Below are 17,459 nucleotides of genomic sequence, written 5' to 3'. Positions count from 1 at the left end.
TGCTTGTTAAATGTAATAAGTAAACTTTTCGAACGAACCATTGTGGAAAGAATAAACAAAAACAGAATTTTAAATAATGACAAATTGCAATATGGTTTCAGAAAAGGAAAAAGCACCGAAACAGCTGTAAAAAGACTAATTGATCTCATAGAAGAAGGTAAACTGGAAAAGTACCAAGTTGTTATTTATGCCGACATTAGTTGTGTTTCTGACAATCTATGGTGGCCCGCACTTTTTAAAGAACTTAAAAAGCTAAAAATTAGTAAAGCTCTTTACAACATCATGCTGGATTACTGTACTGACAGAACAATTACATTAAAATCTCCAAGAAAAGATATAACAACAATAAGCACCAAAGGATGCCCACAGGGTTCAATATGCGGACCTACAATGTAGGACATTACTTTCCAACCATGTTTAAGAAAACTAAACAATCTAAAAGAAACATTAGGCGTAGTTGGATATGCGGACGATTTAGCAATTGTGATAACAGCATCCTCAAGAAGACAAATAGAACAAAAAGGAAATATAATATTAGAAAATCTAGAAAGATGGTGTATAGAAAATAAATTAACTCTATCGGTTAATAAAACGAATTACAGTATTTGGCCAAACTTTACAGAGAGAACCCATAATCAAAATTAGGAACACTAAAATAGGAATTGTGAATGAATTCAAATATTTAGGTGTATGGCTAGACAAACGGCTAAACTACGAAAAACATATAACTGAAACAACAGAGAAGATGAAAAAAATATCCAATAAACTCTTAACAGTCGCTATAAAAGATTTTAAAATTGACAGAAAAATTTTTAAATTGTATAACAAAGCTATTCTAATGGCTATTGCACAATATTGTGCCGGAATCTGGGGTCATAGACTGTTTCTAAACAAAAACTTAAGGCAAAAATTAATAAGAGTTCAGCGATTAATGCTAATTAGAACCCATGGCATCATAAAAACTATCTCTGCAGAAACAATACAACTTTTGGCCAGTGAAGAACCCATACACCTTCAGATATTAAGAAGATGTATTAAGACGTGGCTAAAGAATAATGAGAGAACGAAGATATTGGAAATTACGGGAGAATTGCCAAGTACCGAAGACGATATTAACAAACTGATTAAACGGAAGTGGAAAGATGAATGGAGGGATTCGATAAAGGGACAAAGAACAAGAACCATTATCCCAAAAAAATAAGAGAAGAAATGGGAACAATAAGCAGTGAATTAATAGAATACATCTCTGGACATGAAACGTATAAATCTCATCTGAGAAGACTTAATATAATTAATGACGATAAATGTACATGTAATGAAGTACAAACACCAGAACATGTCTTCTGGAATTGCAATAATTATATAACAAATAACAAAATAAGAGAAATAAGAGACCAATTAAAAAGGGATAATATACAAACTTTAATAAACGATAAAATGAAATTAGAAAAATTACAAATTGTTGCACGACATGTATCAAGGAACTTGTGGAAGGAAAGAAACAATGAAAGAAGAAAAAATTAACAAGACCCACACCCTATATTGTAAATATAAAGAAATAAAGAATTAGAAGAAAATAAAACTAAACAAACAGAAAAAAACTAAGTTCTGATGACAATTCCAGAACTTGAACTTTCACGTTCTTTATTTGTGTTGGTGTATAGTGCCTTGTTTAGTGTTTTGCTAGTGGTGGCAGGATTTTAAAATATAACAAGTGTTTTAGAAGAACTGAGAAAATAAGAAGACTTTACAAAGGTGGTGAGAGAAATTCAGACAGACCAAAACAGTTCTGATGTTGATTTCCAGAACTAGCAACTAACGAAAAATTGGAAATCTGGAAGTCCGATTTCCTTTCAAAGAACTTTCTTTTTTAGTGGGAAAGACAGGTATAAATAACGTCAAGAAATAAATTCATACAGGGGAGATAACTATTTAAAGAAAGAAAAAAAAAAGATCCTGGTAATACTTGTTTAAATTATTTACTAATTATTTCTTTTCTCTTTTCAGCTCATACCTTTACATTTTATGCAAGGTGTATACGTTATGCATTTTATGCTCATGTATATGTATGTGTGTGTGTGTGTGTGTCTTTGTGTATCTTTTTAATTTTTTTTTAAAAAAGGAAATAAAAACAATAAGAAAAAAGAAAGAATAGGACATGATTTAAGTTTTGTTTTTAGGTATGCCAATAAAAGGTAAGCCTCGCCTCACCCTAACTGAGGCCAATCATAAAAAGAGGAGAGAAATCATACGAGAAAAAAAATTAAAAAAGTATTAGAAAGAGAATTACGAGTAAGAGGCAGTAGCGTCTGCCATTTAATAAGACCATATGAAATGGCAAAGGCAGGGGAAAGTGGAGGCTTAAAAAAAAAAAAGTTTCCCATCTGACTTCGCCTCTTTCTCACCCACACATCGTGTTGTTTGTTCCTACAATATTGTGCAATATAGTGATGTAAGATCGATGCAACTTTAGACTTTAACTAATAGATTTGAGATACATCGACATCCGTCTGACTTGAAATTCCTGTATTCCTTTTCTGTTATCTTTCTTTCTTCTTTTTTCTTCACTAGGTGGAGAGAGAGGGAATTCATTATTAGTCCTTGTACACGGCTGGTTTCAGTTCAGTTCTCGCACACGTCACTGTCACTATTTTCTATTCTTCTGATTTCAGTTCATGTTCATAGTTTACTTCACTGGTCTCCATCACAGCAATGCCCGTTGTGTGTTGCTTCTGTCTTGTTTGGCCCTCCTCTTCTGGTGTTGAGTCATCTTACCTGTTACACTTTTTAGATTTTATACACTGTTTTCTTATTTGTTCCTCTCACTGTCTGTGCTAGCATCTCACCAGTAAACAGCTTCACCAAAGGGGGTTCATGTGTTATCTTCGTCAGCTGGCATTTGGCTGTAATCTATCCAGTTGTAATTTTCATGAAATCACATTGTTACATTATCTCCACTGCATCAGATTACTGAGGTCCTACGATTTTGCTTGTATATATTTGTGATGCTACATGTGCTGTCTTCTTTGTATCATTTCACTGGGGCTCTTGAACTTCGCTTGTATACCTCACTTTATGTCTTATCTTCTGTCTTATTTTCATGTCTCTGTTCTCTCAAAACGTCTTCATGGTTGGATTAAGTACTCCTGCATGCTTTTTTCTTTCCTATACTTGGAAAAACAGAAATTGCATCTCTTTTGTTTTCCTTTATTTAGAAAAGGCAGGCGGAATCTGGACTAGCGTATATATATATACAGGGGTCTTGGGGGCTAACTTCAAAATTTGAACGTCCGACCGGACAACGGTTCGGGCGTACGCTTGACCTACCCAATGTTGTTTGGAAGGCAGACTTCATGGATAGAGAATTGGTGCACTGAGTTAATACGGATGGCCACATTTACATTTTGATTAACTATTAGCACTCATGTCATATTGTGAGCTTCAGGGGTGAAACGGTGCGTACGTATATCCCCGAAATGCTTTCCGAATAACCAGCACGCATTGCATAAAAGTTTCTGTGGCGACGGAGATTAGCAAATTCACACGTTTGTTAGTTCCAGCTACTGTTTTATTCGACAACTTCTTTCGTATAACGTTCCTTCTGTTTTCGCATTAAATCATACTCAGCCATACAGATATGCGTTACCATTCAAATAAAATTTCACCTTTTTTTAGTCACTACAGCGTCAACCTTACAAACAAATGTTTCAACCACACCATACCTATTTGTAAGGTAGCCTTAATTTGCGAAGTAAAGTAGAGTTCTCATTTGAACTGTCACTGAGACACCCCACTCACATATAGAGCGCAGAGAGAGATTATTTTGCAGGACTTGGATTTTTCTCTGTACATTATGGCAATTTTACTCTAATATTTTTATCTCTGCTGTATTATTCTTGAGCCTTGGAACGCCTTCGTGGTTTTCCTATTTAATTTTTGTTATTTTCATTTATGTCTAATAGTATTCATACTATGGGCACTAGACGTTTTCTTAGACACAGTCACCATGTCTTGGTGATCATTTTGAAAACGGTGTCTCATGTCGAAAATATTCTTACAGAAGCTGTTTGATATTAATTTGTCTATGTAACGTGATGTTACTCGCTTTAAGTTGCTATTTGAAATTTTCAAGTTGGCCCCGGATACCTTTCAGTTGGCCCTTGGAGTCACCCCGACAACACCTCTCGATGTGCCTTACGTCAGTTAGCTACTCCAGTTTTTCTTCTGTTGATTTATCTCCAATCACTTTCATACTACGGGTACTAAACCTTTTCTCTGATACGGATACTATGTTTCGGCGTCCTTCTGAGAACACTGTCATTTCACCTCAATCGTTTTCTCCTGCAAGATGTTTGATTTTGCAAGATTTATCGAACGATGTACCACTCGACTCATGTTACTATTTGAAATTTTGAAGTTAGCCCCCAAGACCCCTTCAGGGAGGCCACTGGGATCACAGGGACCACACCATTCGATATGCCCTATGATATTTACGTATTTCAATTTCGTTCCATTCATTTACCTTTCATGGTTTTCATACTACGGGTACTGGAGTTTCCGAACCATATCATGGCGGCCATTTTGAAACTGGTGCACAATATGAAACATCTTTTGGTATAGCGTTACTTAGTTTTCCAAGACCTTTCGAACGAGGTATTACTCGACCCATATTCCCATTTGACATTTCAAAGTTACCCCCCATTTACGGGGGGCGGAGAGGGTACTTTTGGCGGAATTGGTTTTCCCCCTTAGCAATATATAACGTGCACATCAAAAATTTCTTCTATGTTTTATCATTTTTCAGATATTTCCGTGGATTGATTAAAATGGCCCACCCTGTATATATATATATATACATCCTTTCCTGACGCTGTACTTCCATTTGATATCTATCAATATACACTATATACATACGTGTTATATATATACTCACATTGATGAATCTTAATTTATCGTAGTTAAGTAAATATATTTTCGTGTGTTATAATTTATAAATACTGATTAACATTTAACTTGTCATAGGCTTAATTTTATTTTCCCTCAGTGTTCGTATTCAGAGCTCCAGGTCCTCATACGGGTCAGTTCAATCCTTTTATTATGGAACGAGTATTCCGAGGCGCCCACGATGAAACAGTATGGATTGAATGGTCCAGTGATTCGAGGTAAGTACAGTTAACAGTCCATTATTTGTTAGTTGAAGTTTATCACTTTTTATCAGCAGTATTTCTTTCGGAGGATTACCAGAAGGGGGAGAGTATTACCTCTCAGACTTCGATATCCCCTTCCCCCCCCGAATAAAAGTGAATAATTTATGTCATTTGTATTTTGAACTAATGTAATTATTCTCTTTATTCATTTCGTCGGCACCAGTTCTCTATTACATTCCTTTCAAGAAGGGTGAAGAAAATACTTTTGCGTTCTTGCATTCATTCGCCATTTCTGGCCCAAATGTACTGTTGATTTTTTTTAACCTTTTTTTCGGTTTGCTGTGCAGAATGTACCAGCTTGAATTCGTAAGGAAAAGCCACTAAACTCACTCGCAGTTGTGTGTTCTCAATGGTACACTGTCATACGACCTTCTGTTCCTGACCGTGTGTGTTCCTTGGACTGTTTGCTGTTATACAGAGTTTGTGATGTCAGACGCATGATTCTTTCCTATATTATATTACTGAGATGTTTTCTACCAGATGTCAAAATAGACGTTTTATTTGCATCAACTTGAATACAAACCAATCTCTAAAAAGATGAAGTATTTTGCACTATATATACGAGGGTCATTTAACTCGAAGTGGCAACATAGTTGTGAAATGGAATGTAGTGAATCACTCACCTCAAGAAGCTTACAATCCTTCGTCAGTCTCCGCCAGCCTGTTGAACCCTTTCCCAGATGTCTGGTAACCGTTGAATACCTGTCAAGGCCCCACTTTGTGAGAGGGTGTTAACAGTGCGCCCTAAGGCACGAACAGTGCTGGGAATGTCTCTGAAAAGTTTGCTACTGAGAGGTTCTTTTATTTTTGGGAAAAGATCAAAATCGCAGGGGCTCATATCCGGGTGAGTATGGCGGGTGTTCCAATACCTCCCAATCCCATCGTCGTAACAGAGTCTGTACTGGATTGGCTGTATGGCATCTGGCATTGTCGTGTAGGAGAATTGGTCCAGACTCCAGGAGGTGTGGACGTTTGCACCGCAGTGCTGGTCGCAAATGGTCACTGAGGTATGAAGCATAGTATGCAGCATTGACGGTAAGGCCCGGATTACCGCAACTACTTTCAGGTACAGACTCATATTTGAAATCGGTTTCTGAGGATCTAAACAGAGCAATAAAACAAGAAACACGTTCTCGTACTGAAAGCTACGAAGACATTAAACATAAAATACTGTACCAAAGATTGTATAGATTGTGTAGAAGAAAAATATTTGGAAATACAGTAGTCTTTCGACTATCGGCCCAAGTTAAAAATCCTCGTAGTAAAATGAGATTTATTTTTTTTTTGAGCGATCTTCTCAACTCTTTAACTCCTTCATAAAAACGTGACTTAGTCAAGGAGATGCAGTCATTTGTCATGAACATTTTAAACACTAAAAGCTATGTTTTGACTCCTTTATCGTAGACCTACCTTTTCACATTTGTGTAATTATTTATTAATGAACAGTAAAATAATTTAATTTATTGTTGATGAATCAGGCCTATGTTTTGGTTTAATGTTTTGTCTATTTTAAATTATATACACTTGTACTGTACAGAGTACATCATTTTATCTTGTTTCTGCAAATAATTGAGACACTGTGAAATTTATCTTAAATATGCACAATAGTTTTAATAATAGATTTTTAAAAATAATAAGTAGAAGAAAACGGTAAAATCTTGTAATATTTTATGAAGTGTCCGTAGAATAAAACTAATTTAATTATTTTAAAACATTAATACCAGTCTTGTATTTGAGATTTTGTTTCGGAGTCGAGACAGTAAATCGAAAATAGCAGTAAATTGGTTTTATTATAATCTCATAGCGAATAAAAAAAAAAAAAAAAAAATGGCTCCAAATTCTCGTAGAGGGGAGGGTCTCGAGTTCTATAGGTCTTTGTAAACATGCTTCTAATAATTCTGATCATCCCCCTATGCATCCAAAAATACTCCAGCAGAAAGATTTTTATTTTTTATTTATTTATTTATTATTTTTTTAGGAAACCTTTTCTAAATGAGACGTGAACCTAAAGTTTAAGATGGAATCCGAGTTAGCCATTAAACCAATGAGGAAAATAAGTACGACATTTGTGGTCTGTCTCTGATAATTTCACCTCTCAGTCTTTTTCGGTTCTTTTCCTCTCTTTTGGCATTGTTTGAGAACACTTAATGACGATCGAAAGGTTCCGATTTTACTGTATTAGTTATTCTTAGTAGTAAGAGGACAGCTTTCTGATTTTGATATACAGGGTTAGCCTAAATGAAATAGACAACTTTAGTGGTCCCCCAAATGAAGAGTTTTAATGACATGGTGACGTAACTTACGTGAGTTGTAGGGTACATCTGGAAGTGTTTGTGATACAACTACAGATGTTCTATGTGTGATCCTTTGGTTACACGGGAAACATCTAGTCTGTAGTCTAATTCTTTCCAAACACGCATCAAAGTCTGACTGTCTACCAATGCAACAGCATCTCTGATTCGTTCTTTCAGTTGCGTCGATTCTGAGGGAGGGGGAAACATACATTTTATCTTTTATGAAACCGCACAGAAAGTAATCACACGGTATGAGATCTAGACTTCGTGGTGGCCATTGAGTCATAGCCATGTTCTCATCAGTTGAACAGCCAATCCCCCGTCTAGGAAGAACTTCGTCAAGCTAACCCCTTACATCGAAATGCCAGTGTGGTGGGCTCCATCCTGCACAAATATGAAATTGTCACTACCTTCTTCAACCAAGATGTGGCATCAACCAAAGTTGCAACATGTCCAGTTACGTTCTTCCAGTAACGGTTTTTTCTTGGAAAAAGAACAGTCTATACACCTTTGTGGGCGATACAGCGCAAAACTCGTTAACCTTTTAGGATGTCCCTAATCTGCTCCACAATCTCATGAAGGTTTTCACTTCCCCATATACGCACGTTATATTTGTTTACGACACCACTAATGTGAAAGGTTGATTCGTCCCCAAATGTAAGCAGCTGAAGGAAGTGATCTTTTTCTTCACTAATATTTTGTATGAACACACAAAAATTTAAACGTTGCTGTTTATCACTTTCACTGAGACTTTGCAGTAATTGCAATCGATATGAATAGAACTTGAGACGTTTGCATAGAATGTTCCAGACAGTCTTTTGAGGGATATCAAGTTCCTTTCGTGCACGTGTCGTTGATTTCCTCGGGCTGCGAGCACGAACGCGCTCAACTGTTGCATTGGACACTGGAGGTCTTCCCGTGGATTTCTTCTTACACTGACAACCTGTTTCTTCAAATTTATGCACCCAGTCATAAATCGACTGCCATTTGGGTGGTTGTTTTCCATACTTTGTCCTAAAATGACGTTGCACTACAGTAATTAAATTTGTCGTGGCATATTCCAGAACACAGAACGCCTTCTCAACTTGACTTGCCATATTCCTCCAAGCCACGTCAAGATCAAGTTCGAAGGCAAGGCCGCTTACGTCACACACCCGTCACTGAAACAAAAGAAAAACTGTCAGCCGCAAAACTTCAAGTATGTACGCATGTACCACAGATAAAATCTTTTCGCTCAAAAAAATACATAACATTTTATACATAGTACAATTGTGTATTTCTTTTAGGCTATCACTCTCTCTTTATATATATCGCCCACGGACCACGAAGCAATATTCTACAGGCCAAAATAAAGAGAAAATGTTATTTGATGGTATGCCCTCCAGGTCCTCCTTCAGCCGCTATGGGGAATCAAAATTTCACAATGTGACAACGTCGGAGATTAACTTGGAGTCGCTAGCATTATTCTACGAATACAACAAGTAGTTGAATCGATTGCTACAGTAATAAGTGATGCTAGTGTCAATTAATATCGACTTTAGGTGCCATCTGGAAAGAATCGATATAACTATTTGATAGATTGGTAGATCTAATCTGTGGTTCTTTATTTGCGACGTTGCCATATAATGCAATTTGTCTCCAGACTAGGGACTCGAAAGTATCCAAGTGTGTACCTTATTCCCGGTACTGTTTTACTTTGCTTTAGAACAGAGATGTCCCGTCGAACTCGATCTATATATATGGATAGGAAGTCAGAGCTAGAATCCGAACGAGCTTGAGTCCCATTGAGGATAGCGAGCCCGAATCGTTAGCAATCGCGAGCCTTATCGAGGATTGCAAACTCGACGAGTGCGAGGCCGAAAAAGCATGATCCTACGGGGGTTGAGAGTCCCGATTAGAAAATTGTCATCTCTGCTGTAGAATACACAAAGTCATAGTAACAAGATTAGTACAGGGTGTTTCAAAATGAATATCGGGGTTTGAGGCTTCGTAGTATTTATTACAATTAACTTACAATTATAATTAATACATCAAATGAAAGAGCAACTCAAACAGTTTTGTACGCACGCATGCATTGTTTCATCTGTCTGCCGTTAGAAAGCACTAGCAGTAAAGATGGGTACTAATGAGCAGAAAGATTTTTGTGTTTTACATTTTGCAAAGATTGAATCTGTACTTACAGTCCAACCGTCTGTGTGGAGAACTTTAAGGAGACACTAACAACTACGTCCTTATCGTTTGCAGTTGCTACAAGCTCTGCAGACTACGGTTTACGTGCCAACTTTGGAAATGAAATGTTGCTGCTTGACGATGAAGATTTTCTGGATTGTGTGGTCTTTAGTGATGAATCGACAATTCACCTAAGTAGCGATGTGAACACTCATCTGGGGGTCAGCAAATCTCCACGAAATGGTACTGTTGCTAGGAGACTTCCCTTAATTGAATGTGTTTTGTGTTATATCCCGCCGGAAAGACTATGGTCCTTTCTCGCCTATCAACTCGATATGTGTCGTGTGAGGAATGCTCACATTGAACACTTGTAGCAAAAAGTGTTTAAGTTTCTCTTTCATGTAATGTATTATTTATAATTGTTAGTTAATTGTAATTAATACTACAAATCCTTAAAACCCCGATATGCATTTTGAAACACCCTGTACAGTATTTAACACTCTTAACTAGAATGGAGGTATCGATTTACAAGCAAGTGATACGACTTTTTGTTGTTGTTGTTGTTGTTGTTGTTGTTGTTGTTGTTGTTTATTTGTTCCCTTTTCTACAGTCTATATAATGCATGCGTCTATAATTTATGAAAGTTGAATCCTAACTACCGTAATGCGTTCAATGCACTCTCACCGGGAATCGAACATGGGATCCTGTGCACAAAGGAACACTCGGTAACCGTTAGATCAGCAGAGAGAGCAAGTAGATGATGTGAGAATTATAATAATAAACTCCCCGCACAAATCTTGAAGGACTTTGCCAAGCGGTCGGCGGTTTCAGTGTGGAAGATATGTCGTAATCACATTGTGATTACCATTGCTTTATAGCTTATTTTCTTGGCCGCGACCCGCTTCTTCTTTCATTTAAGTGGCTTCGCACATGTCTTCACGATGTAACCCAATATGAACGCCACACTACACTGTTTTTTTCTTTCTTTCCTTCAATTTCTACTAGTGTAAAGTATTGACATATCCAGCAGTAGTTGACTTCGATGATCTTATCGAAAACGATAGACCAGCACAGTTAGGGGAGTTGGCAATAATACATAAATAACATTTTTTTAAATGCCCCCCCCCCCCCAAAAAAAAAATAAATATTTGTGTATATATATCGAAACGTAATTTTGGTTATATTGTTCATATGCGTGAATCATTTGCCCATATAGCCCACGCAGTTACTTCATGAAAACCAGTTATACATTTGCTGCTTCCAGTTTGATGTGGACAGTAGCCGAAGCTTGGTGTAGCTCGTGCTGAAGAGCAGTTAGCGTCTATCGCGCTACGATAATGACCACACCGACTGTGAGATAAGAGGTGTGATTCAGTACTTACAGGCAGAAAGGTGAGACCTTGTGACATTCATCGTCTTGTTGCAGCTTTTGATGAATTTGTAATGAGCAAGACCAGTGTCAGGAAGTGATGCCTAATATTCAAGAATGGTGGGAGAGATGTGCATGATGTGGAGAAATCGTGGCAACTGTCATTATCATCGTGACATCACGGATGCTGTGAAACAAAGAGTGGACCGCATCATTCGAGAGGATCGATGATTCAGGATTAGTAAGGTGCATGAACAATGAATGTCCTGAAGTGTTACGGACAGTTGTCGGAATATTTGAAGTTCTACAAACTTTCTGCGCGGTGGTTACCACAGATGCTCTGAGATATCAATAAACATACAAGAATGTTTACTGCATTGACGTTTTTGAAGCGTTACGAGCGGGATGGCAATTCGTTCATTCATCAGATTGTCATAGATGACGAGACATAGGCTTCACACAACACACCTACAAGGAAACGATAATCGATGGTGTGCTATCGATCATGCTTACTCACCTCAAAAGTCACGTAAGTTCAAATAAACTGCGTTATCCCAGAAACTGATGGTCACTGCCTTCTATTATCTTCAAGGAGTCCTTCTCGTTGATTTCATGGCCGGTAACACAAACATTAATCCTGAAGGCTGCTACTCTTCGACAAGGTATTCAGAACCGCTGCAGAGGCAAGCTCTTGTGTGACGTTGTTTTGAGCCATGACAATGCACGACCGCTTACCACTCACGTGATACAAATATTGATATATGGAGAATTCCACTGGAACATATTTGAGCATCCACCCTAGAACGTCGATCTGGCTCCGGATATCAGCTACTTCCGAATATGAAGAAGAATCGCAGTGCTAAATGCTTTGCGGATGTTGAAGATTTGAAGAAAGCTGTCATGGATAGGTTCGATCACCAGGTAGCAACTTGGTAGGTGTTGGTAGCGTGAATAATAGTTTAGGACGGAATGTGTTTTAAGTTAGTACCATGCTGGTAAAAAGAAAAAGAAGAGCGTTGCTATGTAGATTTGTTGTGTATTATGGTGGATTTAGTAGACATGTATTAGGGAAATGTCTAATGAGTTTGTGTATAAATAATGTAGTGGAAGTTGATTGGATTTTGGTTAAAAGGAACGTAAAGGTATTGATGATCGATTGTGTTAATCTGAATAAGCTAAATAAAGAGTATTATGCTAAAGCCGGAGTTATATTAAAGGCGTAGCAGTCGTGGGGAAGATGGTAGCTTGTGGATTTGAGGAAATGGTGAACTCAACTAAGTAAGTTGATTTATAAGAATATATATTATATAATTTCGAAAAGTCTAAGGTTTAACAGTAGGAAGAAGAAATACTTAAACTGATGTCGAGGTATGACGATTGTGTAAGTCTCCAAGGAGATTATATGGAGAAATGCAAATATGTCATAATATGAATATTGTGTTTTTGTATGGTTGTCAATACATATCTCTTGTCCGTGAGTTTTCTTGGAGTACTCCAGTTTCTTCCTATGTTGTCAATCCACTAAGTCTTCCATCATCATTCACTTGCCTTAATCATTCGCCTCCCTTAGTCTAACAAGAATAATCGTAGGACGTTAAACTGAAAGAGTTAATTTCATTTCATTTCAGTACATATCTTCATATGGTCAGATTTTCTTTACTTTCCGAACGACTCACGTATATGAACCACAAACTATTCACTTGGGTTTTTTGTGTATTTCAAATGTAGGTTTGGAAGGACTGCCATGTAATGGAAGTGGCTGAAATATTGGACAAACTATTTAGCTATGCAAATACAAGATAACAAAACTTTATTTTATTTATTTCAATTTGCTTAAAATAAAATCTGAGACATTTTTTTATTAGTAATGTATATTGTTTTATACTTCTAGGGTTGTGGCCGTTGCCTCAAAAGACATGACAACGAGACTCTACAGCTTGGAAAAATTTGCTAACTTTAAAATGTATGCTTTAGGAGGTCACTCAGATTCGTTAATTTCATGTTTTTTCGAGAAAAATTCGTTAGATCTCATAACTGTTAGTAGGTAAGTACTATTGTATGTCGTTGTGTTTTACTGTAGGAATCAAACCAGTTGTGATGAAATAGTATTAGATCTTGTTGTAAAGATGTGTATAGATATTAAAAAAATCTGACAACCGCTTCTAGAAAAAACTAAAGGTTTAAATTATCAGTACGCAAATATCGTCTATTGAAAAAAGGTTTCAAATATCCACTTCATTATAATTTACTGTAGGATTTTCTTAAGTTTGTGCAACTGATAAGTTGCAAAAGGCAAGATAACAGTAGTAGCAAACTTGAAATCTGTACTGTTTTTCTGGGGAGGAGGGAGCTGGGGACTGCCCCAGTACCTTTCTTTTGGGGGCGGGGGGTAGGTGATTCTGATAGTGGGCTTACATTTGAGGTCATGACTTTAAATATAGTTAAGAAAAAGGAATGAAAACTTATCCAGAAAGAAATAAAATAAAATCAAAATAGAATTCATATTTCTTGGCCTGTGTAAGACTTGCCAAGTCATGAAACTATTTTGAATTAGTACGTAGTATGGAAGTTACTGTCGTTGAATTTTCTTTTTGAAATCAATAATGACGTTAGGATTAGGATTAGAAATTGTATTATAGGCACTACCGACAGCTATTGCATTTTAAGCCCGTCACATCTGAGGGATAATGTCCCTCGGCAATCACACTATCCGGGGAAGTGAGGAAGGAAGAAAGCGGCCTGGGACCTTCATATTAGGCACCGTCCCGGCCTTATCCTGGTGGTGTGAATGAGGAAAACTCAGGGAAACCTCTCTCAGGATGGGTGGTCTGAAAAGACTTTTACACTTTTGGACCAAGTGTCTTCACAGGGAATTGAAATCGGGGCTACTCGCACGAAAGTCTGGAGTGTTGTCCTCTACACTGTGCTACATCATTAATGACATTGTACCATGATTTATTTAAATTGTCATTATCTGTGTTAAGTGATTGATTTTTGGTTATAATGTAAAACGTTGGTTTGCTAATTAACATTTGCTTCCCATTTCATCTCCAAGGTTATGTGAAGCGGGACTTCTTGATTTTCGAATTTCTTTCAATCATTGATTTTATATAAAACATTAAATATACAAGTTGAATTCAAAAGTCCGGCCTTTAATAATCCGGTTTATTCAGATTTTCAAGGTGATTTCGAAGCGTATTTTCCAAATTACCTCATTGGCTCGCCATTGTTTTCTGGAAGTACCGTTTATGTTTTGATGCGGCTGTAGTCGCCAGTATGTTAATAAGTCGTGCTGACACCTGCTAACACTGATTCTAAGGAACTATTTTACTTAGTTGAATTAAAATTTGTGGAAAAATACTTTAGAGGTCTGAGGAATGCCTTTAGGTCTCATCCTAAACGAAGGAACAGTCCCAATCTTTACCTCCGTGCGGAAGAAAACGAGCAACATCTTAGGCAGACAGCATATGTGGGGACCGACTGACTCCCGGGATAGGGGTCAACCTATACCAAGAATCAACACCCTCTTCGGAGACCGGATGAGCGGAGGGCACCTTCTTGTCCTTAGGAAGGTAAACTGTCTTAAAAGGCAGAGGATCCACAAGGTGGTCAACGCCATGGAAATGTGGAAAGGAAATGGAAATTACTACCATATTGTTTTTTCGCAGGAGGAACGAAGGAGAACAAATACAATAATGGTTCTTCCTGAAGTAAAACATTTCAGAAGTAAATTAGCCCCCATTCAGATCTCTGGGTGGGGACTACGGCAAGAATCATCAGAGGAAAAAGTAGTAATAATAACTTTCATTTCAGCATAGGGTGTACCTGGACGTAGACGTAGATTGGAAGACATTACAGTTGGCTAAGGATAGAAATCATTGGAGAGCATTTGTGAACGCGGCATCGAATCTCTGGGTTCCATAGGCCATTGAATGAGTGAGTTAGTTTACACTGACATCACTTTCTGTGATGTTTAAATCTAGGAGTACGAAGGTTCCTGGTGGAAGCTCATGTGGTTCGGATCTAACGTAAAAGTGTAGATTCACGTCTCATAATAACATTGATGCTGAAAGGGACGCTAAGCCTTAATCCAACTAACCAATCTGTGGGTACAGAGACTTCTTGGACATGCTGTATATTTATAAAATAATAAATACTTTTATTTTTTCCACCTTTTTCTCCTCTCACCTCCTTTTCTCACATAACATCTTTCTTGGCCCGCTCGATCCCCGATGAAAAAGAGGAAAGGGGCGAAAGAGGCTACTCAAATCGTAATGGAGGGTAAGACACCTCGGAATTCCTAGATCCTTTCCCTTTAACTTTGTCCTTCCGTTGGATTTTACTCTTTCGAGCGGCATAGTGATTCACCCGAACAAGGAAGCAGTGTTATGTGCTAATTTTGGGCCAAGAACAGAGGTACAATCAGTGTGGGTATTATATATAATGTCACTGTCCAAATGACCGTTGGTTAAGAGGATTATCAAAATGTGGATAATGTTACTATCCAAATAACCGTTATTTATGTGGATTATCAAAATGTATATAATGTTACTGCCCAAATAACTGTTATTTATATGGGTTATCGTGATATAGACCAGACCGTTTAGATAATTAGTTTGTAAGCAACAATAATGTGTGTTTAAGTTGTACTGTATGCTTTCTAATATATATTTTTGAGTGTTATTTGTTCTTTTGCATTGTTGTTAATTGGAAAATTACAATTTAATCATCATCATCATCATCATTATAAGTATTCTGTCATTATTTTAGGTCACTTGCCGCAACGGGAAGTTTCTAGAACGCAAGTTCCCCTTTATAAAAATAATGAAATATATTTTACATACCTTGTTTTGGTTTCTTTCGTTTCTTATTCTTTTCTTCCAGTTTTTGGACTTATTATCGTTGAAATATATTATTCCCGAAAGTAAGAACACTGAACTTCAATCTTTGAATAGTCCATTACCATGGTTGTTGACTTAGCCACTAGTCATATGTAGATCTATTGTTTTATTCATAAAGTAATAATAATGTTTTTATTAATTATAATTTTAGATAAATGAAGTTTTTTTATTGTTTCTTTGATCTTACGTACATAAATTTTACTTAAGTTTGTCTTTTATTTTATTCGAAATTTCATTCAGTTTTGTTTTTGTATTCGGAGTCGATGTTGAATTGTTTATTGGCGGTATACGTGATATGTGATCGTATTATGTGAATCTGTCGAAGTATTTATATGTGGCAATATATTGCTTTACACCTCGTGTGTTCTGCGTACATTTTATAATTTCTTTTAGTGTTCTATTTCTTGATTCATGAGTGTTTGCGTTTTATGCGTTTACCTACTGTTTTTTGTGACATACAGTGTGGTATTCTTTCAAATTCATTTGTTCGCATAGTTATATTGTTTTGCATTGTCTGATTAGAGCTCCTCCGTGGCTAAGCGGTTAGCGTACGCGCCTTTGGCGCTGAAGACCCGGGTTCGATTCCCGGCGGGAGCTCATGTGGTTCGGATTCCACGTTAATCAGTAGGTCCACGTCTCATATAGCCTCGCTGCTGAACGGGACGATAAACTCAAACTCAACTCAACTGCATTGTCTGATGTTATTGATATTCCAGGTTAGTTTTCTTTTTTAGGGCAAGTTGGGTGAATTACGACAAAATAAATTATTCGAAATTATTAATTAACCAAAATTCCACTTGCATTGAAGGATTTCTTCTAGTAACATATATTCTAAAATAATATACGTTTTGTGTGTGTGTGGGGGGGGGGGGGAAGGGGTCTTTGTTCCCAACTGTTGTTTTATAATGTAGATTATTGGAAGAATTTTTTTAATGCAAGAAGTATTTTGGTTAGTTAATAGTTTGAAATGGTTTACTTTGTCATAATTCACCTAACTTAGCCTCTGGGTCGTGGACCTGGAGGGAGACCTGGGTTCCAGAACCTTGCCTGCCGCAACTGAGAAGTTTCCATGTTCCACGATATATTCAATAATGTATGTTAATTCTCAGACATTTATTTCGTAGTTACTCAAATCCTAATAGATGCACACAAATGTTTGTTTCAGAAATGGCCACTTGTGTGTGTGGGAGTGTAATATAGATCCAGATGATTTGGAGCCAATGGAACCGCCTGAGAAGAAGAAAAAGAAGAAAGATGATGAAAGTGAAAGTGAAGATGATGTAGGAAAGAAGAATGATTCAGAGGAGGAGGAAGGTGGTAAGTCCACTTATTTGTTCAAAAGTTTTTCTTTACAGAGTATTATGGTTCTAGAATAAGAAATGGGCAAGGTCCGCTCTTAAATTAGTATAATTTGGTTTTTACTGACAAGGAGACTTACGGAAGAGTAATTCACCAGTTTGAATGAAACTATGCATACTTGTAGAACATCGAAAAATAATCAACACTTATTTTTTATTAT

The 17,459-nt window shown here is 37.0% G+C and overlaps 1 protein-coding gene across 2 annotated transcripts in view; it reads left to right on the top strand.

Moving 5' to 3' along the window:
• The window catches only part of LOC145670340 (periodic tryptophan protein 2 homolog), a 118,775-nt gene that overhangs the window by 16,322 nt on the left and 84,994 nt on the right, over positions 1-17,459 (top strand). For both annotated transcript variants that reach the window (XM_081738887.1, XM_081738886.1), the window contains exons 5-7: positions 5,045-5,162; positions 12,931-13,083; positions 17,106-17,257. In XM_081738887.1, the coding sequence (XP_081595013.1) occupies positions 5,045-5,162; positions 12,931-13,083; positions 17,106-17,257 (423 nt within the window). The remainder of the gene's footprint in view (positions 1-5,044; positions 5,163-12,930; positions 13,084-17,105; positions 17,258-17,459) is intronic.

The sequence above is a fragment of the Thermobia domestica genome, chromosome 14 (genome assembly GCF_964235325.1).
Source record: "Thermobia domestica chromosome 14, izTheDome1.hap1.1, whole genome shotgun sequence".
Lineage (NCBI taxonomy): Eukaryota > Metazoa > Arthropoda > Insecta > Zygentoma > Lepismatidae > Thermobia > Thermobia domestica.
The sequence above is the reverse complement of the archived record's forward strand: the minus strand, read 5'-3'. Positions and strand labels throughout refer to the sequence as shown.